Source organism: Nomascus leucogenys, chromosome 21 (genome assembly GCF_006542625.1).
Source record: "Nomascus leucogenys isolate Asia chromosome 21, Asia_NLE_v1, whole genome shotgun sequence".
In the NCBI taxonomy this organism is placed as follows: domain Eukaryota; kingdom Metazoa; phylum Chordata; class Mammalia; order Primates; family Hylobatidae; genus Nomascus; species Nomascus leucogenys.
Window position 1 is genome coordinate 1071843 of NC_044401.1, and position 23584 is coordinate 1095426.

The window sequence follows — 23584 nt, forward strand, 5'->3', positions numbered from 1 at the left end:
ATGCTGTTTACTCTACAGAAAGGAATCACTTGATTTTCCACTTCAGAAACCAACTGCTCAACAACACTGGGGAAGAAATGAGGAATCCTGGGTCTCCTTGTAGTCGATCAAGAAATTTTGGGGGGAAAAAGGGAAGACAGCCCCAATTCAGAGTGTGCAATTTGGGATTTATTGAACTTACTTGAAAAACAAAAGCAAACAAACCTTTTTCTCACTTCTGTAAATGTTCACATTTTCTTTTAAAAATAATGATGCAGTATTGCAAATGGCTTACAGAAATAGTTGTCTGAAACTATTGCATGGACCCTAATTTTGTTTTCTGGAATGCTTCTTACTACCTTCTCATCATGTTGCCTGGCCCATGATCAGGATCCAGGGGCTCCTGAACAAGTATTAATGAATTGCCTGCCCTGCTACCCTGGCCCTGATCTCTGGTCAGATCAGGCTCTTACTACAGCCCATGGGCACTGGTCTTCGGCTTTGACCCAATGGTTAAATCAAGTGACTTGTTAGGGTGAACACAGTAAGGAGGCAGAGGCCAATGCAGATGTTTTAGTCCTGCTGAAATGCTTGGTACCTTGCCTGTACTCCAGTTCCTGAATCTCACCAGAAAATCCCAGTGTGCTAAATCGTGCTGTTGATCCTGACTGGGGAACCAGCCAGCTCAATATTGGAGGTGGCTTTTTTAGTAAGGGTACAGTACAGGTTAGAATTGAATTAAAATTGGCTGTGCCCCGGGGTAGACTGTGTGTGTGTGTGTGCGTATGCATGCATGGATATGTGTCTGTGTACATACAGAATACACAAGGAGACATGCACACACACACACAAACAGACACTGACTTAAATTTCACCACTAGGAGAACATGGCCATCTCCCTATAGCTCAAATAGTGAGACTTTTCTCACAAAAATTCCTGTGGAATTTGTTTTGTTTTAATTTAGTTTAGTGTTTGACTTCTGTTATACTGCCCTGATTTCTTTCTAAGCCTAGGCACATAGACCAGTGCTTATTTTTATGGTGTGAAGTTTGCCTGTTAATGAATTTAATAAGTGCATGTCATTCATTCACTCATTCCTTACCATATTCCAAAAATAAGAAATAGGTTTTCCCTCCCTAATCCCACAGCCAACATATCCTATTAGCTTCTGTAAGGGTTGGGCTAATTACTTGTATTTTTAGCTATTGAGAGGGCCCAAGTTTATAGTTTGTGGCATAACATTTGTGACAGAGAAAAAGAAAATGGACGGGACCTCAAAGATGGTCCGAGAAATTTCTGATCCCCTTCACACATATACCTGGCTCATCTAAACTGTAGTGTGAAATTGATACAGTGGAATTTCTATCAGAGAGGCTAAACATTATTGAAACAGAAATACAGATGCTCACCCTGAGCAAAGACTCAGACATACTGAGTTCCCTTTACTGTCAGGGTCCCTACCAAGAGGGCCCAGCATGGCTTCTTGGTGGCCCAGCCGAGCTCACAAAACTTGCTTTGGGATGGAGGCAGATGTATGCTTGCCAGTCATTCACAAATACTCGGAGCACACAGTTTCGCTTCTCCCAGGGCACCACCATCGTTGGTTTTGCACTATGTGCTATAATTATGGTGCTACAGGGACAGACTGAGGAAGCAGAAAATTCACCTGGCTTCTCCCTAGAGTCCCAACAGTCTTTCAGGAATGTGTCTGTTTGTGCTTTGTTCCCCTTCCTCTAGTTTTCCCTCCTTGACATTTTCTATTTTCTTTCCTTTCTTATCCTGTGTGGCCTTGTTCTTGCTGACAGCCACATGCAGAGATGCAGTTTTTCTGGTTTAGCTATTTATTATAAGGAGAAAGACGTTCACTTTATGCATTAATTGGTATCTGCATCCTGTTCCACAGAAGGGTAATTTTCTGTGTGGCACCAAGGGCTTGATAATGATCAAAGAAAACCCCAGTTCCCAGTAGGAACACACTTCAGGTGTGAGTCCATTTTGGGTTTCTCAGTCTCCTTTCTTGGGAGATGGAACTAGAAGGGAGAATGGGACTGGGAAATGTTTTGAGTAGAGGCCAGACATTCAAGTCTTGGCTAAATGTTGGGTATAATAATTTCAGTACTCACTGCAGACTTATTTCTTAATAAAACTCCCCAAGCTACTTGTGGACCATGTTTTAAAGGATAGTTACAAAGTTAACCGCTTCCTCTTACAGATACAATTGGAGAAGAGTCTTTGTGTTTCTTCATTTTCTACAAAAGAACATATATAAGCTAGATAATAAGAAACCATGTTGGGGTTGTTTTTATTACATGTCCTATTTTAGGTACTTTTTTTTGACAAAAATAAACTGTGATAGGGATATGAAATCCTGTAAAAACAACCAGTGCTTGAGGATGACTACCCCACTATACTGGTCATTTTACAGCTTAGGTAATTGTGTTTTTCCTCCAAATTCCCCATACACGTTTGATCAAATAGAAGTCTCTTCATTTCCTGTTTAAGTTGCTCCATGGAATTGCTGTGTGGGTTAGAGAGCAAGCTGGGTTCCTCCCCAGTGGCTGTGTTTCCGTTGGTTGATTGGGTTATTTTCCAGGTAATGCTATCATTATTTTGCCCAGTGTAAATGGCATTGTCGTATAGTGACAGTAATTACTCATGTTACAGTGGCCTGGAATGTAAAGACTTCCTCATTCTCCAGTGATTTGTTGTTTGACTCCAGGAAAAAGTCTTTTCTCTGCCTAGGCCGAAGTGTGTGCATGTATTTGGGACTCAGATAGCTGAGGCTCTAGGCTGCCAGTCTGTGGGCTCAGATGCGACAATAGCCATATTCGGACAGTCTCTGAGAGAGAGACAAAAGTTAGGAATTCTAAGCCTAAGAGTGTTCAAAGCATGTGATGAACTGTCCCCAAATGATTCTTGTCCTAGAAGTGGGTGGAACAAACAGGAAGGAGGAAAATAGTGATGAGGAAGACTGGAAGAAAGGAGGTAGTGATGCATGTGGGAAACTGTTAATTTTGGTGGGTTAAGCAAATGCAGATGAGGCGATTGAGTGAAGAATTTCTGTTAAGTGCTTCATGAGAAAATACTGTGAGTGAACACTGCAGATATATATGATCAGAAAAGATATATCACTGTTTTTTGTGTGTTTGTTTTTGTTTTGAGACACAGTCTCACTCTGTCGCCCAGACTGGAGTGCAGTGGCAGGATCTCGGCTCACTGCAACCTCTGCCTCCTGGATTAAAGCAATTCTCGTGCCTCAGCCTCCCAAGTAGCTGGGATTACAGGTGCCTGCGACCACGCCCGGCTAATTTTTGTATTTTTGGTAGAGACGGGGTTTCACCATGTTGGCCAGGCTGGTCTTGAATTCCTGACCTCATGGGAGCCCCCTGCCTCGACCTCCCAATGTGCTGGGATTATAGGCATGAGCCACCGTGCCTGGCTGACTGTTTTTTCTAAGTAAATGTGTGGTCTGTAAGCAAAACTCACAAATGATAATTAAAGCTGTAAATTAAAATAGCACCTGTACGTAGTGTGTGGCAAGGGAGATGATGTCTACAGAGGTGCCTCCCACAAGGTAAGTACTCAATAAATAGTAGTTGCTATCGTTCTCCTTGTTGTTATGGCTTGAATTCCAAGGAACGGTACGCCGTGGGGAGAGACATGAAGAGTCTAGACCCAAAGCGTGCAGTGAGTGTAGTCCATATATGTGCTGGGTTAAATGGTTTTTTAGTTAGAGGACATTCCAGGGTTTTACAAAGTTCATGTGCGTTTATGACTCTAGGAAGGAAGTGTAATAAGTAATGTTTCCCAAACGTTTTACCACAGAACACCATTTCAAAAAAGGCCATAAATATTTCAAGGCTAGTGTTCCATGGACAGACTTCCCATGAACAGGATCTATTTATATGTGACCCCAGGTCTCAGTGGCCTTGCTGAACTCACCTCATAAACTAAGTTTCCTCAGGAAGGCAAGGGACTTGTCTGGACCCAGAGCCTGTCTCAGAGAAGATCCTCTTGGCGGTGACTCTAGAATGGACCACCAGCGTGGCCATGTGCACACCTACCTAGAACTGGCTGGGCTTTTGGGTATCAACTTATGTACCCAGGAATTTTCTCTTTTATTTTTCGCTTTCTCTGTTCATACCCAGTCTATCAGCAAGTCCTGTCTTCTGTACTGTCAAGAGTGTATCACCTCTCCATTGACTGTCCTCTGTGCCCACCGCCACCACCCTAGCCAAGCTGCCATCGTTGTGCCTGGACTATTGCAATAGCACCTAGCTGCTCTCTCCTTTCTCTCTCCTGCAACCTTGCTCTTTCTGTACAGGACAGCCTGAGTAATCTTTGTAAAACACACATCTGATCATGTCACTCCCTGAGCAAAACCCCCCAGTGGCATCTATTGCATTAAGAATAAAATACAGACTTATTATCAGTACCTTTACTGCTCTACCCCTTGCCAGCTTTTCCCAGCTTACCTCTTGCTGCTCTGGCTTTTGGACCCAGTGCTGTGGCTACACTGGCCTTTTCTCTATTCTAGGAATGTAACAAATTCCACCCTGCTTCAGAACCTTTGCACTTTTCTTCTCTCGTCTAAATTGCTCTCATCCTTCGGGTCCCAGCTCAAGAAAGCATTCCCTGACCACTCAATCTACGTGGTGCCCTCTCTCCCAGAGTTCTGTCATACATACTATATTTTCCTCTAAACTTACTGATCACAGGCTGAAATGAACTTGTTATTTTTGTTTGTTTATTCGCCTTCCTCCCTCTAGAGCATGTACTCCTTCAGAACAGAGGCTTTGTCTCTCTTTCTGCAATGGGTCTCTGATACCTAGAACCAGTTGTGCTTAGTGTATAGTAGATGCTCAGTAAATATTTGTTGAATTAATCCACTAGCTAAATGGATTAATAAGGCCAAATGTCTCATATGTAATATGAAGAGGTGCCTACAATCTTTGTATCTTAATGATAGTCATCTGTGTGCCGTATTCTGCAAGAATATTGTGCGTCTGGGAAGATGGTTGACAGCACTTGCCCGTCAACAGTTTGCTTAATCTTGGACATGATGGTAGTGCTGGGGTTGCTTCATCAGACACCTGGATTCTACTTCTCTCAGCCCCAGGTGAAGTTGGAAGTTAAGCAGAGGCTAGCTGAATAGTAAATATTTTTATTCTTTCCTTCCATGATCAGCAATTTTAATATAACTTGGCACCATTCCCAGAGGAAGCTAATGTCCCAAGGAATATGAAATAAATCATTAAATTCTGTTGTTGGTAATTCTTTGCCCATAATCACTAGTCACCTTTGTCTTTTGACCTCACCTTTTGCTGAAACCTTCACTTTTTCGGATCCTTCCTGCTCTTATTCGCTCTGGTTTCATTTGAATGGCAACTGTGATGTTTCCAGTATGGATAAAACAAAGAAAAAGGCATTCAGTGTCACTGGATTTGCACATTAAGATCTCAGAGGCGAAGTCTCATTCTGGGGAAGGTTCCACCACTCACACAGTGGACAGCGTTGGGTGAAGTCCCCGGGAGCCAACCACCTCCACTTACTGTGGCCCTAACTCCTTAAGTCAGAGTTCCCAGACTTACCATAGCATACTGCTTCATTTTTCAGTGGAGTTGGGAGTTCCTCAGGGTGACCCCAAACAGTTAAATATGTGGCATTTCTCCAGTGTTTACACAGTTAAAATGAAGGATACCGGAGCTGTGAGAACAATATTGTTACATGATACTTGGAAGTGTTTTTACCACAAATGATAATCTATCCATAGCAACTAAGCTAGTATGTTTTTGTGTAGAGTTTCTAATGCAGTCCTTGGGGAAAAACAGAATGAACAAAAAAGGAGGTCTTTGTGCATTGTGTACAGCTTGAGGGTCTTGGAGGGTTTTAATTTCTGAAAAAATAGGGGGGAATTTGTTGCAGTGGAATGGAATACCTGGCAGTCCCTCATTGGTGGGCCTCCTGTCAGCCAAGGCCTGATTGGCCAGGATAAGTAGGTTTTACAGCTCCTTCCCCCCAGCTGTGACATCCCAACTGCTTCAAGGAAAGAATGCAAGACAGGAATGTCTCAAGAAGAATAGAATGTGCATGTTTTCATTGACTTTAATCTCAAAGCACTGAAACTGTGTTTGTGTGTAATATTGAAAGCTGGCAGCAAGAGAGTGTAGCAGTCAAGCCAACAAAATTTTTAAAAAAGGTTTTGAAAAGATATATCTACCTCATTGCCAAATTTGTCCATGGATTTGTATGCCCTGAAAAAAGCGTATTTAGCTAAGAGAAGGCTCCAAATATGTACAGCTTAATTAGCCGTTTTGTCATTGTTTCTGAGCTAAGCCATAAAAAGTCTTACAGAGAGGAAGTACCAAACATTTTACCTTTCTTATAGAGGAGACCAGAAAGGTGAAATGACTTGTCCACAGGCATTGAAAACAGAGCCAGAATTCAGCCTAAGTGCCCATGACGCCTGCCCATTTTTGAAGGACTAGGTCCTCATTACTCAGTATCCTGGTCCCAGATGCAGCCTGACATGCTGCCTTGCCTGTATGTTCAGATAATCTCTATTGACTTCAGTTATACACCACTTCAAAAGTATTCCAAGTTAAAGAAGGTCTTACTCTTGCTCCTCAAACCCTCCTCCTCTGATGCAGTGAGGTCAGAACTCAGAACTATTTCTATTTCCTTTTCTCTCTCTCTCTTTTTTTTTTTTAAGAGACAGGGTCTTGCCATATTGCCCAGGCTGGTCTCAAACTCCTGGCCTCAAGGAATCGTCTGGCCTTGGCCTCCCAAAGTGCTGGGATAATAGGCATGAGCCACCGCATCCAGCCTTAACTGTTTAGAACTGTGCTGTTCAGTGCCGATAGGTACTAGCTGCAGTGGCTATTGAGCACTTGAAATGTGGCTAGTCCAATTTAGATGTACTGTAAGTGTAAAGGACATACCAGATTCCAAAGACTTAGCATGAAAAAAGAGTATAAAATATCTCCATATTATTGATTACATGTTGAGATGGTAATATTTTGGATATATTTTCTTAAAATAAGTGATTACACTTAATTTCACCTTATTTCTTTTGAGTTTTTAAAAGGTACCTTCCAGAGGCCGGGTGCGGTGGCTCACAACTATAATCCCAGAACTTTGGGAGACGGAGGTGGTGGATCACTTGAGATCCGGAGTTCAAGAACAGCCTGGCCAACATGGTGAAACCCTGTCTCTACTAAAAACACAAAAATTATCCGGGTATGGTGGCAGGCACCTGTAATCCCAGGTACTCGGCAGATTGAGGAAGGAGAATTGCTTGAACCCAGGAGGCAGAGTTTGCATTGAGCTGAGATCATGCCACTGCACTCCAGCATGGGCAATAGATGGAGAGTTCGTCTCAAAAAAAAAAATGTACCTACTAGAAAATTTTAAATTCTGTCTGAGGTGGGTATTCTATGTCTGTTGGACAGCACTGCTCTAGACAGTTGTCACTTAACCATAGCCACACATTGTCTTGAGTTATCTCTTATTGGATTGTGTTGTTCTGTTATTTAAAATTGCATATATTCATTCCCCTAGCTTCTCACCTAAGCTACAAGCTCCTTAGAGACACAGACTGTGATTTACTCTTCCTTGAGCCCCTGGCACTTGGCATGATGTTTGCTATTTTTTTGTTTGATTGTCCTGTATATTACTTATAGATTTCATCTATTTCCATGTTAGATAATGATAAGGAAGTGCAGATTAATTTGTGTTTGGATTGTTGCTTTTCTTTTCAAAGGAACTGATTTTATGTAGTTCTCAGTTTGTTCCACAAAGATTAACATTCCTCTAAACTGGACTATTAAAATCCAGGGGACCTGTAGAGGGTGCCAGAACTTCCTGACACCCATGCCTAGCAGAGAACAATGGTGTTAAAATTGATGCTTATAGGTTTTAAGGAGCGCCTCCTGACCACCCCAGAAATCTTGAGAAGTTCCAAACTCAGCTCAGAAACTTGTGCTCTACTTTTCAGGACCTGTCTGAGTAATAGGTGCAATAAATTAGGCATGTTGGCCCAGGGACTCCCAGCCTTAAACCAGGGTTGAGAAGAGGGCCACCACCAACCTGAGTCAATGAGTAACTGTTAGGAACTCCTACCAGATGGCTGTAATTCCCAGAGTCTCTGAGAAAATTCTAGGAGACACACTCTGGGTGGGCCTTATCCTTTAAACATCCTACAATTTTGTAACTGAGCTTGTGGCTGAACCACATGCTCATAATATCTAGGCGGGCTATGTTATGCCTAAAACATCGTCATTTCTGCTGGTGCCCTAGGAGAGCCTGATCTTTCCCTGATTTCGTGACTACAGGATCCCTGTGCCACTGTTTTCAGTTCAGATGTTAAAGAATGTGTAAGAATGCACTCCTGGAAACCACTCCCCTTCAGGGGCAGATTTATTAGGTCTCACTGCTGTGGAATGATCCCACTCCACTGACCACTTTCTTGCTGTAAACAATCAATAGGGAACTATCTCCCTTAGGTGACAACGTGTGAAATGAATGATTGTCTCTTTAGAGGAGTAGTTGGAAGGATTTGTAATGATCAAGACTTAGAAGCAAAGATGGTCCCATCTGCTGAGGCTCCCCAGCTTCCCAGCAGCAGAACCCCCGAAAATCCTCCTGTGGCTGTTGAATCAAGGGAGATTAAGGCTACAAAAGGCAGTTCATGCCCAGAGCAGTAAAATAGGTTTTGTCTTTCCTAGGTTATTGGGTTTGGGTTTGGGTCTTTTGAGTATTGAAAAATTCATGCCCCCTTGAAAATCCAGTCCCAAAATTTATGGGTGGGTTTCTGGGGGCCCATAGATACCAGGTTAGCATCCTCACTCTCTAAAATAACAACCACAAATTTTCCCATTCCACAGGCAGCCTAGTAATTAAGGTGACCATGTGTCACAGTTCAGACCTGTTGTCCAAGTGTGTCTGTTTAAAAGGTTTCCTTTAACTCTCAAATGTCCCCATTTGGATGATAAAATATATGGCTGAAGGCCACACTCACGGGTGCTCCAGAGTGATGCATAAATTAAACTTGCAGTCTCCCTCACTGATCCTCACTCAGCTCCAGAAAGCCCCAGGGACCAGAGATTACTCTTCTGCACAAACTCTCCTCTGAGAGTTCCTCATTCCTTCCTTTGGATGCCAACTGAAGGGAGCCCTTGATTTGCATTTGAAATTGCTCCAGGGCTGGGAATGGGGATTAGGAGGAATTTGAGGGAGAGGGCCTTCTAGAGCCTGGGCATGGGCAAGCTGGAGGAGCCAGCCATGAAGCCCAAGCATGATGAACACCACTGGCATTTCCTTGGAAGACTGTATTCCTCGGACTCCAGGTTTTCCCCACTTTCTTCCTGGCCAGCAGTTGCTGTGGCAACACAATGTCTGAGAACTTCTAATGACATCTGTCTGCTTCTCCTAGAACCCTACTGAGCCACATGTATGGAGACTTCATTTAGCTTGGAGTTTCTTGCTGGGTTTTAACCCTGTCTGCATCCTTAGGCTAGAAAATAATTGCCAGGGTGCTGGAACCTTAACTGCTTTGCAGCCACACTACCCCCAGAGATTCCCAGGACTTTGTCCCTGTTTTTTTTGTTGTTGTTGTTTGTTTTTTGTCTCAGACAGAGTCTCACTCCGTTACCCAGGCTGGAGTACAGTGGTGTGATCTAGGCTCATTGCAACCTCCGCCTTCCAGGTTCAAGCGATTCTCGTGCCTCAGCCTCCAGAGTAGCTGGAATTACAGGTGCAAGTCACCACACCCAGCTAATTTGTGTATTTTTAATGGAGAGGGGGGTTTCACCATGTTGGCCAGGCTGGTCTCAAACTCCTGTCCTCAAGTGATCCACCTGCCTAGGCCTCCCAAAGGGCTGGGATTATAGGTGTGAGCCACTGTGCCTGGCCTGTCCTTGTTTTTAAAGTGGAGACTGCTGCTACTCTGCTATGCTGGGCCTCCCAGATCCATTTTGTTTCAGTCAACCCTGACATCCCTACTATCCCCCCAGCCTCCACCATTTTATCAGATGGTCTCACCTCTTGGTTGGGCATCACAGTTCCTATTAATGTGCCCAATCCAAGGGGAGATAAACCATGTGGGCACACCTAAGGCCTTGCTGTCCCCTGGCAACTCGTGTTTCAGTGTATTCCAGCCCACTGCAAGATCAGCCTAGTGGATGAGCCAGAGGGGAGTAGTTAGAGATTCTCAGAATATTTTGGGAGTGGAGGAAGGGTAGAGCAAGGCAAGAAGCTCTTTTCCTGGTCTAGGAATGTTGGCCAGCCTGCCTCCCTCTACCTCAGAAGACAGTGTAAGGGCGGGGTTCCTCAGAAGAGTTCATGCAAAGCAATGGCCTCAGATAATAAGCCCATTTCCACAGTTTCTCCTGCCTTCTTCTCACTTGCTTCTCTTCATCTCTACTTCCCCCTAGTAACAGGCAGCTCTTTGGCTGCGCCTACCCTATACTCAGAAATCTCACCCAGTTTTGCTTTGCTCTGAGGTACCCCACATTCCCACATTACCTTATCTTCCTCTTCACCAAATTCTCATTCTCTCAGCATGTCTCAGTTAGGTTATATATTTAAACTGTGGACAAAGGAAATGACTGAAAGCCATTTTAGTCCTCCGTTGCTCTTCTACCTCATTAACACACATGTGCATGCACACACATGTGCACAAACACACTCTTCAATGTCTTTCTGTGGGCCTAAGACAATCTCTAATTAGTGAAATTCCAGGCTGAATATATATGGCCTGGTGGTGGAGGGCAGGGTCTTTAGGGTATTTCCTCAAAAAAGACCAGTTCTGGGAGGGAGCAGCCCCAGGAAAGGAGTTGGCACAGGTGTTGTTCCTCTCTGTCCCTATCCCAAGACCCCAGGCCAGTGTGGTTCAATCCACCCTTTTTTGCTTTCAACAAAGGTTAATGGAGTGGCACAAGGTACTATGCTAGGTCCTACAAAAGGATGGACAAACAGAATCTTTGTCTTCTAGGAGCTTATAGGTCAGCCAGAAAGACAAAATCCGCACACTCAGTTCTATTTTTTAAAAAATAAATGATCAAAATGAGTTCATACAAAGAGGAATCAAAGTTCAGAGAAGGAAAGGGGAATTCATACCAGTAGAAAGTAAAAGGTCACTGAGGATGGAGTGGTGTAACTTGACCCAAGCCTTGAAGGACAGGGAGAATTTGGGCAAGCCAGACAACAAATCAGACTTCCCAGATGGTGACATTATTTTTTTAGGTGGTCTTGTGGGACATTCTCTGCCCATCTGAAGGTTAAAGAAGCATCTGACAATTCCTCATCATGCTGACATTTTCAAAGGCTAATGAGTTCTCATTTCAAAACATAGAGCCTTGGGAGCCCTAGACCCTTTTTTTAAATTTAGTCCACTTACAGCTTAAATCTGCTGTGGCTACCTGCTCTGCTCACAGACACTTCCCAGAGCTCTCAGTAGCCAGGGTCCCTAAGAAGTGGAGGGTTGCTCAAAGTGAGGAGCCCAAGGATCTCAAGGCTACATGAACAATGACGTCACCCAGGAGAGAGGAAAAACGCCCTGTGCCATGTGCCAAAGACTTTGTTAACAGTGCCCAGGTAGAAGGCAGTAGGTGACAGTGTCGGGCATCCAACTCAGTGCCAGGGCATGTGGACCACCTTGGAGAATACTGGCTTAGCTTACAGGTTTAGGGGGAATCATGTGCAAATTGGGGTAATGGAAAGCAGCCACAGAAGTGATGGGGGTACTGTTCCAGCTCAGGGAAGCACCCAAGCTCTCTGCCACAGTGGATTCCATTCCCAGCAGGTGTGTGGTATCAGGAACCACCCAGGGACTCCTTAAATTCAGTGGCACCCAAGGCAAAATGGGTGGAGTGGAGAACTAGATACCTCTTAGGTGATATCCATCTCATCTGCCTTCCACCGTATCAGGGGAGTAAATCCTACATTCCACTCAGAACTCCAAAGAATGCAAATCCTAATGGGTTCAGGGCTTGGGAAGCTGGGGGTGGGTGGAGGGTGGGCTTGCACAGGATGGAGGGATGGGAATGTGTAGGGATGTTGGCCCAGATGTGGCAGGCACTGCAGGGGATGCTTCTAAAGCTGCCTGTCTTGAGAATTTTCTCACAGCTGCCCTAGGGTTTCTCCCTTCTTTCATTTGAAGGTACTGGGATTTAGGTGTGTGGGATTTTTTTTTTTAAACTTTTGATCAACCATTTTCCTTGAACTACATGTGGAAATAATTAGAGCATGAATGCTGAGTAAATGTGAGCCCTGGCAGCCCCAGACATACTTCAGTGACAGGTTCTTGGCAGGAATGAAGAATTGTGAATCTCATGTTAATTTCCTTTAGCCTTTCTCTCCTTTCTTTTCTTCCCTTTTCTCCTTGCAAGGCAAATGCAAGTAGAATAAAAACTTTATTAATAGCATTCTAGGGTAGTAGAGGGTTCCAGCGAGTTCACTAGAAACAAAATCAGGACACTCAGTTGGGGTTCCATTACTGCTTCCCTGATTCCCTCTGCCATGATCTAGGAGGGAATGAAAAGGCATTGCTTATGAGAATCCTTTGACTATGAGAGCCAACTTTAATCTCCACTTCAGAACCCAGCAAAAACTCTGAAACACCCTCATGTGACTGTATACATAACCACTTTCTTTAGTTTGGCCATTTAGGTTAGCTTCCTTGGGAGAGTGAAGTTTGATATTTAGGAACATCTGAAGTGGTAAATTCCTGAGCTTTCTAATTAATAGAATTCTCACAGCTTAAGGGACTTAGGCATCACCTATAACCTCTGCATTTTATAGCTAAGGAAACTGAGGCCCAGAGAGGTCAAGCACCTTGCCCCATGTCACACCATATGTTAGAGGTAGAGATATATCCAGGGCCCATTTCAGTCCTCCTGCATTAATTCTTCTTACACAGGACATCACTGCCTCTGCCTGGCTTACACCCCAGGTTACTATTTCAGGTTTCAGCAGAAGTTTAAAAGCATTTTTTTTTTTTTGGCTGTTTTATCCCAACATTTGCCAAATGATTTCTCGTACATGGCATTCATCATCCATTTCTGGGAGCTCTCTAGGCTTCCTGGTTTTCCTCCCAGTTCTCTGAATGCTCCTACTCTACTCTCTTGGCTGCTTTGCTGTCAGAGTTCTCATACCATTGTGCAGGCTGTTGACTGCATGAGGAGGTGACAGGGGCTGAAATCCAAGCTACGCTCTGCTAGCCAAGCCCCATACCCTGGCCATGTGCTGCATCTCCTGGAGAGGAAGGTTCCTTTTCTGATTTGCACAGAGACCGCTCGTGGGCTGTTCTTCCTGCTCTCTGTGCTCCCCCTTTTCCTTCCACGCCCTCGCTGCCCTCAGCCTTCCATGCCCACCTTTTCCTCCTGAGCTCATTTGTTCCTCTGCCTCCGTTTCTCACCCCTACACAGATGACACCCAGATATGCATCTTTAGCCAACATTGGCAGCTGTCTGTGGGATGTTTCACTGTCCCTTGAGACACATGTCCATAACTGACTCATCATTGCCCACCCCACCCTCACGGGACACCTTTCCTAGCCTTCATCTCTGACAGAGACACACAACCAACCCTCCAGGCCCTCGAAGCCAAAGATCTGGCAGCCCCGCAGACTCTCTCCTTCCTCTCTCTATTCAGGATGTTGCCAGACCTCGTTATTCTGTAGAGATTTCTCTTGGATCCCTTCCTTCTGTAACCATGCCACCACTAGTGTAGATGCAACTCTCATCACTCCAGGCCTTTTCCAACTGATTTCCTTCTGCCCCCAATTCCGCCTTACCCATTTTTTGCCATGTGCCACTGTTCAAGTATTTTTCTTAACACTATCCTGCTTAAAAACCTATAGATTTTCCATCCAGATCCTACCTTTCTTAGGAGCTCGGCTCAAGTCCCATCTGTTCTATGAAGTCCCATCTCCTGGAGTTGGCCCCATTACTTAGGACTGCATTGGCCTGTATTCTTGTTTCATCAGCCCAACTAGGTTAGACACTCCTGTGGTGGGGGCAGCCACATCCTCTGCTCCTTTTTGGGTTTTTTGTTGTTATTTTTAGTGACAGGGTCTCACCCTGTCACCGAGGCTGGAGTACAGTGGCATGATCCTAGCTCACTGCAGCCTCAAACTCCTGGGCTCAAGCAATCTTCCCACCTCAGCCTCCTGAGTAGCTAGGACTATATGCCACCACGCCCAACTAATCTTATTTTTTGTAGAGACGGAGTTTTGCCATGTTGCCCAGGCTGGTCTGGAACTCCTGGGCTCAAGTAATCCTCCCACCTCGACCTCCCAAAGGGCTGGAATGACAGGCATGAGCCACCGCACCCAGGCCTCCCTTCTGGGTTTATGCCACGGAGCTTGCACCATGCTCATTACAGACCGTTCTCTTTTTTTGTTTTGCCGTTACAGGCATTTTGATGGGTTTAAATCATTTTCCTTGGCCATTACTGAAGAAGACTGGAGGATTTATACTCTCTACATTGGCCTTCAAAGTGGACAAGTCTTAGGTAGACAATTGGAGAGAAGAAAATAAGAACCATATTCAAACCTAACAAGCTAATTCAGGGCAGAAAAATGGTCTGTATTAGAAACTTCCACTTGGGCTTTCCTAAGAAACTGAAGGGTGAAATTGTGAGACTAGTGGCAGCCTTACAAAAACACATTTTAGGAAGAGTGACAAGATATCTTGGGAACTCCCAGGAATCACTCTGAGGAGTGTTGCTTTCGTAATGGGGAGCCCGAAAGACCCTGTCAGTAGCAGTGGAGTCACTGGGTGTTCCTGTGTTGAGAAGGCAGTGTGGTATGTCACAGGGGAGACTCTGCAACTCGTCACTGTGGACCATGGGAACAGAAGCACCTCTGAAGTCACAGTCTCCTCAGTGCAAACAGGGATGAATCCCCGAGCCTCATAGATCTTTGTGAGATGATTTTCAGTCCTATATAAACAGGCCTAACATGTTTCTAACTTTGTAAGTGCATATTATACTGCTATACTTCTGCTATGACTAGACAAGACCATTGCAGAACACAGGAACTGGTCATTCTATAGAAACCAAGCATCTAGTGTGCTATGCTGTGTCTGGGCCACCTCAAGAAAGCCCTAAGCATAGGCAGCATGAGGCATTCCAGAGATGACATGTGAGCAGCAGTGAAGGGGAGAGGCTTCCGTGTGAAGGTGGCCTGAGCCAAACCTAGATTCTTCAGTCTGAAAAGACACTTAGAGAATGTGACAGAATCTGTAAAATAATAAAGAAAATGGTTGAGGTAAACAGCACTGTCCCATTTGAAATTTGAATATAGTAATTTCCAGGCACACAATATGCAATGAGTAGTAAAAGGAACATGTTATATCCCATAAGCTGCAATAGAGGCTAAACATAGAAATTAATCAAAGGGTAATTAAATAATTCTTGATTGACCGGGTGCAGTGACTTAGGCTTGTAATCCCAGCACTTTGGAAGGCCGAGGCGGGTGGATCACTTGCAGTCAGGAATTTGAGACCAGCCTGGCCAACATGGTGAAACCCCATCTCTACTAAAAATACAAAAATTGGCCAGGCATGGGGGCATGCGCCTGTAATCCCAGCTACTCAGGAGGCTGAGGCAGGAGAATCACTTGAACCTGGGCGGTGGAGGTTACAGTGAGCTGAGATTGCACCACTGCACTCCAGCCTTGGCACCAGAGCGAGACGCCATCTCAAAAAAAAAAATTCTTGATTGACAGCTTCGTAATAGATTTTTTTTAATCTTAAAGCTAATCTTCGTCAGGCGATACATCTCTTATTTGGATGTCATGGAGCCCAGCCATACTGACCCAAAAACATCCCAAGTGCCACTGTTGGCTGCTGTGCTAACCTGAAGAGACTGCAAATGACATTTTAAAATAATTTTTGTTTATTTTTAAGGAGCTTTATTGAGATATCACTGACATATAAAAATTGCATATATTTAAGGTGTACAAATGTTTTAATGTTTTAATATTCATATATGGTGAAATGTTCACCATAATCAAGCTAATTAACATATTCACTACCTCTACATAGTTACCATTTTGTGTGTGTGCATGTTGAGAAGATTTAATTTATGAACTGTCCTCTTAGCAAATTAAAAGTATACAAACAGTATTATTAACTATCATTGCCATGCTGTACATTAGATCTCCAAGAATTACTCATCTTGCATAAACGAAACTTTGTACCCCCAAATGACATTTAATATACAAACCATTTGTTGAGCATTTTCTCAGGCAGTACACTGTGATGGGTCTGTGGGAAGCTGAAGTGTGCAAGGCTCTTACAGTCTACTTGAGATAAGCCATATGTGCATCAAATATTGAATAGGACTCTCTCTAATAGACTAAGGACCCAAAAGCCATTATTGGAAAGATTTTGTTTATGAAGAAAATAATAGGGCAAATGGAGAGTTGGATTACCATGAAGCTAATTAAGCTTTGATTTCAGACCTTTTATTTGCAAGGGTCTTGCGAGGCCATTTACCCAATTTGCATTTATAATTGTATATTCTTTTTTCTTACAGAGCCCTCCCTAAACCATTGAAGCTTCAGTCCCCACAAAACCAGGGTCTGGCCTTAGTGCATTAACCTTGAGATGAGGGACTGATTGCAAACACATATGAGGAAGGGACAATTATAGCAGGGACTGCACACATGCAGTGCTCCCCTGCCAAGCACATCAGAACCACTGCTAGAAATCGCCAGTCCCTCCTCCTCTGTCCATAGCATATTCAGGATGTACCAACACATTTCTTTCCAGAAAAAAAGAGAGACTTGAACAAGGTCATGAGATACTCCAGCAAGGTTTCAAGGTCCCGAAGCGGTTTTGCCCTTTCTCTCTGCTTTTCTCAGGCCTGTGCTACTGGGTTCCAGAAGAGCTGCCTGGGAGCAACCAGCATCTCACCCCATACACCCCACTGCAGACCTCCCCCTGCTCTCCCCAGTTCTGTGAATTCCTTTGTCCCCAGCTCCATGTTATTCTGTGTATATCTGAGGGGCCCTGGTGTTCCTGTGAAGTTTCCATGACTAATTCTGGCAAAGCAAAGAGAGCCTTTCTCACGTCAACAAAGCCACTCTGTCGCAGAATAGTGGCAAGTGGAGCCAAAATTCCACCTTGGCATAAGTAGAGCTGTTCTTTTTTAAAGGAGTTGGAAGGAAGAAAAGAATGGAGGGGACAGAGCCGGCCCACTTCATGTTAGTGAAATGATGGTATATTAAGCTGACAGTTTTATGGCTTTGCTTATAAGCTTCCTCCCCTGCCAAAGCACACTGTTCTTCCAGAAATTGCTTTACTTCAGAAGACTTTTTTTTAAACATTCAACGTGTATTTTATGTTCAGACTTAATTCTGGTTGGCCCAGAGACTCAGATACACGATCACCTCTACCGGTGGTTTTGCAAATAACTTGCTTCTCCATTTGCTTGCAAAGGATCTTTTTTGATTGCAAAAATCATTTCCATTTTTTAAGACCTTGGATTCAAGACAACATTTCCTGGCTTTGATTTGTAAAGAGGTAGAGTGGTTTAGTGGAAAGAGGCTGGGATTAAAGTCTGGAGACCTAGGGCCAGGCCTCAGTTCCACAACTGTGAGATCTTGGACCAGTCACATGTAGCTGTGAGCCTCAGTTTTATTTTCAACTTAGGATCTTAAATCTAGAAGGGCCTCAGAGGTATCCCCTGCCTGCCTATCTAAAAAGAATTAAAAATGACAGTAAAAATTACAGATTAACCAAAATTGCTGTGCAAGTATGAATATTGCCATTCAACAGCTGACCGTTGCCCAGATACTTTCTACCTAGTAAAAAGTCAGGAATGTTCCCAGTCTGTCTTCTACCAAAGGGATTTTGCAATGTGAAAATTAATGAGACCAAATCTCCAGAGCTTGGCTTGCAACACACGAAATGAAAACAACACGGAGACTGATCAGGAAGATGATGCAGAAGGATAAAGCTAGAAATCTGATGTTTCTCCATTGCAGGCAGATATTTTGTTGATTTTATCAATATATCTGAGTGTCCACACTTCCAAAACACACCCTCTACCCCCACTCAAATCAATTACATTCTGACAGGTACATTTAGACTTACAGGTTCATACTTTTGTAATATTGGACCTGCCCATAACCTCATACTCCTAGAGAACATCCATGTGCCAATGTGGTTATCTACACACACACAAACGAAGTCCTCATACTGCTTTGGGACCTCATTCCTAAAATCGTTACAGTGGTAGAGCAAACAATTCTATTTGCAAGAACTGCATTGTACCTTGTAACCTCACCCTGGGCCAGCCCTTGGAACTGTCCCCGCTCCCCAAAGCTCACTGCCTTGATTGTACCCCAAGAGGGAACCTTGAGGCTCTGGAGTCAGACTGGCTTTTGTTCTGTTCCTGACTCAGCTCTCACTAGTTATGTGGCCTCCATGCGTCACAGAGCTTTCCTGACTCTCCAATGCCTCTGCATCTGTTACATGGGACTAAAAATACAGAGACCTGCACAGAGGTTGTGAGGACAGAGATATCTGCAGAGCCTCACTCAGCCGAAGGTGCTAAAATTAACATTGGCCTTGGGTCCTAGGCCCTTGTCATCCCCGACTAGATTACAGTCTTAAACCTGGCCGGTTTTCCTGCTTGCAGCCTCTCTCCATCCAGGCTGCCTTGCACTTTGAATCAGAATTTCAGAAAGGACCCAACACAGATTAACATTCCAAAGCACCATATCCATCATGTTACCTACCCAATCCCAAAACTTCCAAGGTTCTCACTTCTCATAGTCGCTGTGGAGAGCCCCTCGGGTCAGCCGTCGAGCGCCACCCCTCTCCCCATCATCACCTGCCACCCTGCTTCATCTCCCTCTTCCTCACCACAACCCTCCCCACCAGGCAGCCATCGCTCCAACCCATGAGCATGTTCAACCCCTCTCAAGGTGTTCTTTTCCCCCACTCAGAATCAGTCTCTCAGTAGATGGGTAAGACTGCCCACCACCCTAAGTAACTTTGTAGGCACCTCAGGGATGCACCTGACACTCCTACTTTCAGAGAAGATGAGGCTTGGAGAAGGGCTTTCAATGGCACAAAGGCTATCTCTCTGGAGAAAATTTTCTTCATTGTTGATTCCTGCATCAAAGCATGCCTGTGAATGGGGATCACCGGGGAGGGCTATGAGGCTGCAGGTGAGACCTCCCCCGCATTGGTAGATCCCCCTGCCCATATTTTTGGGGCAGCCACCCTATTCTTCCACCTCCTGCACCACTTCTTGTTCCGAGGACAGAGCTGGGTGGAGCTGCAGGAGCCAACACTGCTGCATTGCGGCGCTGGGCTGTGCAAGACAAAGAGAGAGATTGCCACCTATTGACAGACGTGTCACCTGCAAAGGGGAATGATTGTGTAACTAGTGGCTCCCCCCTTCTCTGTGTGCTCTTCAAACAGGCGTTTTGTTTTTTCCATTCAGTCAGTCCTTCTGTTCTCTATTATCACTGCAGTGCAAGGGAGGACAGGGAAAAACGGGGACATGACAGCCCAAGGTGGTAGTGACAGCATCTCAGTGGGAAAGTTGTCTGAAAATAAATTGCCCACCATAGTAATAGCCACTTTCAGTTGTGTGGTAAGGCACTGTGCTGCCTGCAGTACATCCCATTTAATCCTCACAACAACCCTCTAAGAATCAGTACTCCCAGTTTTCACATGTGGAAGCTGAGGTTTAAAGAGAGCACCTGGCCCACTACCAGCAAGTAAGGAATAGAGGTGGGATGTGGGTAATTTAAATCTAAATCTCTGACGCACTCTTAACGCACATTCTCCCGACACTTGCTAATTATGCAACTCACACCCCCATCATAATTTCCTTATGTCATCTGGATATGAAAATAAATCAAATACAAACTGCTTTCCCTTTGGGCAGAATTCTAGCTCTGCCACTTTCTAGTTATTTAAGGCTCAGCTCTCTCACCTGTGAAATGGGGCTACTAATGATGTCTAACTTAGGGAGTTATTGAAGAGCTTAAATCACATATAATAAAAATTACTTAGTAGGATGCCGGATATTTATAAATGGGAGTTTAGTTATCAGTGGTTGAAAATATGAGTTGGAATCCTAGCTCCTCTCATTTCTAGCTTTGGAAACTTGGGCAAGTTATCTGACCTTTCTGGTCTTCAATTTCCTCATCTTTGGAATAGAGTTAATAATAATATACCTATTCTTGCAGGGTTTCCCTGTAAGACGAAATCATGTGTATGAAAACATTTTGTAAATTGTACTATTCAAATATTAGTTGTTATAACTCAAAAGTTATCTGTTTCTTCAAATGGATTTTTGAGAACTATTCCTGAAAAATGACTTGGTTTAATTCAATCTATTTTTAATACTTACTAAAAACAACAATATAAGTTAAAAGGAGGTTCCGTACATGCCACAGGCTTTTGTGCAAGCAGCTCTATAAGGCATTCCCATGAATAACAGGTTTCATAGGCAGCTTGTTTTACAGTTGGTACTTCCACATGTATCTCACTGAATCTCTGCAGGGCAGGGCTGGCATTTACCCCTGCTTTATAGATGAGGACATGTGAGCCTTAAATGAAAATTACTAGTTAAAGACAGAGAATAGTGAGTGGAGGTTTGTGGGGGTTTGCCTGTGCAGCTGTGTGCGGGTGTCTTTGAGTGCAAGCATGTGTCTGAACATGCTTTTTTATGCATTTGTGTGTCCATAACTCATGGGACACACCCACAGCGGGGTGCATATTTGTCTGAATCCTTTGGCTAGTGTCGTTTTTTGGGAGAGGAGAAGGTAAACATATCTGAGGTTTTTTACAACTCGTCAGCAAAAACCTTTTCCTTTTTCGTGTTGCCTTACATTGTCAGGCACAGTTTCCACAAGAGGGCCCTGCCTGGAGAATATCCTTGATTTTTATCTCCACTGTCTGTTTAGGAAAACAACAGCTCTCCAATCTCCGCAGACTTCTGGGAATTACTTCCTCTTTCTTCCCCGCCTGCTAGCTTTCTTGAATTCGCCTTAGCAACATTCAAAAAAGAATTGGTTTATCAACAGCATGTGAACCAATGAAATGTGAGCTGAGAACGGCTTCTAGACCAATGGGAGCCCTGCATGACCAGCAAGCTGGCTTGGGACAGAAAATAATAACTTGGAGTTTGCAGAGCAGCCTCTGGGTGGCAGCAGACTAGCTGTATTGGATACAGCACCTCGGCTCGAAAGCCTCTTCTTTCTTTTTGCTTTTTTTGCCCTAAACTTGAGTATAAAACATTCACCAACTATAAGAATTGTGCTGTTACAAGACTTGTGGGTGTGAGTTCTCTGCGTAATGTGGTAGACATGGCCTGGAGGGTGGACTGTCTGGTTCCATCCCTGCCTTACCACAGCCAGCCCCATGACCCCATCGTGCCTCTTGCAGTCTTTGTTGGTTTTGTCACAGCATCTAGCCCAGTAGCCTTGTATCTGAAGGACCCAAACCTGACTGAATGGTGTTCAAGGCATTATCATCTCAAAGGGCAAAAGAAGGATGGCTAAACCATTGGAAACGTGGATTTGCTATTTTTGTTATGGTCCCATTTAGCCCCTACCCATGTCTGCCACTGGCTTCAAGATTAAGAGGGCGAAGCTGCCTGATAGTAGAACTATTCTCAAATCATTTGCTAGTCAGGCATTCCCCTGTTCAGACGTGTGCAGCAGAACTGATAAGGCAGGGAATGGTCTCAGTGTATGCCACCTGAGAATGTGGGGGTATTGACAGGCACTGATCTGTTGGTGGCTCATCCCTTCCCTCCCATTCACTGGTGGCAGAAAGCCAGCCCCACCTCATTCATCACTCAACCCAGGGGTAGTGGTGGTTACATGAAGGAGAATGTGATTTTCCCAGCTTCTCATCCTGACTGGCTGGGCAGGCAAAATCACGAAAGACCTCCTTGCCCAAGGCTTCTGGGCTAGATGCTGTGACAATGCTTCCATTTCTGCCTGACTTACTCCTCTCATCCTTTAAGAATCAGTTAAGCCTTAGTATCTTCAGAAAGTATCCTTTGAAAAATTCTCACCCTCTTCCTCCCCTCCAGCTCCCTGGTGATCCTGTTCTTGCACTTCCTGTGTTATTTTCCAAATGTCTCTTTCTTTGTGAGTTTCCTCTGAGAGTCATGGAGCTTCCTGAGGACAGGGTCTGTCCTTTGTATCTCCATCCCTTAGTGTAGTGTTAGCATAAAATTGGTGCTCAATAAGCATTTTTAGAAGAAAGGAAGCATGCAAGAAAGGAACTCTTGCTCTTTGAGAAACATATTAGGGACTCAGAAGTACCTGAACCTGGGCTGAAGCAGTATCTGGGAGTAGGGCACTAGCTGTTGGAGGCAACATCTCCAACAGCTGTTTAAGACCCACTGTCTGTTTAAGACCCAACATCTAGCTGTTTAAGACCATGAGCCATGACTCCAGAGCAAAGCCCAAGCCTGAAAGATAATCTCATTATGGGCTCATCCTGTAATGGGTTCATCTCAGTCACATGGTTTCCTTTATGATTGTGTGTTTTAGGAAGAGCTAAGGAGCAAATCCAAGATCTGCGCCAATGTGTTTTGTGGAGCCGGCCGGGAATGTGCAGTCACAGAGAAAGGGGAACCCACCTGTCTCTGCATTGAGGTAAGTCCTGATGTCGGGAGCCAGAGGACAGTGGCCAAGGCAAATGTGGCTACCTTGCAGAGCCACCCATCAGCAGGAGGTGCCAATGATTTCATTCTCTTTATAAAAGCATACCTCATCCCTCTGAAAAATGTGGAATTTTTATTCCAGATTCCTGATTTTTAAAGCATGGACATTTTTTCTTTTTTTCTTTTTTTGTTTTTAATTTCGCTTTGTAAGATTTTTTAATTAAAAAATAAGAATTGTTTTATATAAGTCAAATAGTACCGACATTTACACAGACATAAAATTATAATCTTCCCCCATAACCCTTCAATCCCTTAGTCTGAAGTAACCAGTGTTAACAATTTGGTACATGTTGTTCCACATGTTTTTCTTTTCTATGTTACTATAAGCGTAAGGGTTTATATGCTACTGTAGACATAATGGTTCCCCCTATTTTATGCAAAAATGGGATCATGATATAGATATAGATATATACAGTTTGTATTCTTTACTCATTAATTTATCAGGGACAACGCTCTAGATTAGCACATATAGTTTTAACTCATTTAACTCATTGTAGTGGCATAATATTTAGTAATATAAAAGAACTAGATTTATTCAATCATTTTCCCATAGATGGACATTCAGTTGGTTCCTTGGGTTGTTTACCACTATAACCAATAACATCCTTGTGCAAATACCCTTACATGCTACTGCCTTTATTTCTGTAGCATTCATTGACATCAGGGCTTGCTAGGTCAGAGGATATGCAAATTTTTAAAAACAGTAGATGAGATGCAGAGTTTTTTTTTTTAATGTTTAAAAAACAAAGAGAGTCTTTGATAAATACTTCTTTTGTAGGCTGGATTCTGACAAGTTCTGCCGCTAAAGTGAACGTAAATACCTTGGACATTCTTTTTTCTGTCAAACCAACCCATAGCCTGGAAACACGTCTTTCTGCAAATTAAATACAA

General features: G+C 43.9%; 1 protein-coding gene across 1 annotated transcript in view; it reads left to right on the forward strand.

Moving 5' to 3' along the window:
- The window catches only part of FSTL1 (follistatin like 1), a 54919-nt gene that overhangs the window by 12215 nt on the left and 19120 nt on the right, over positions 1–23584 (forward strand). The window contains exon 3 of the mRNA XM_003261871.4: positions 22521–22625. Within this exon, the coding sequence (XP_003261919.1) occupies positions 22521–22625 (105 nt within the window). The remainder of the gene's footprint in view (positions 1–22520; positions 22626–23584) is intronic.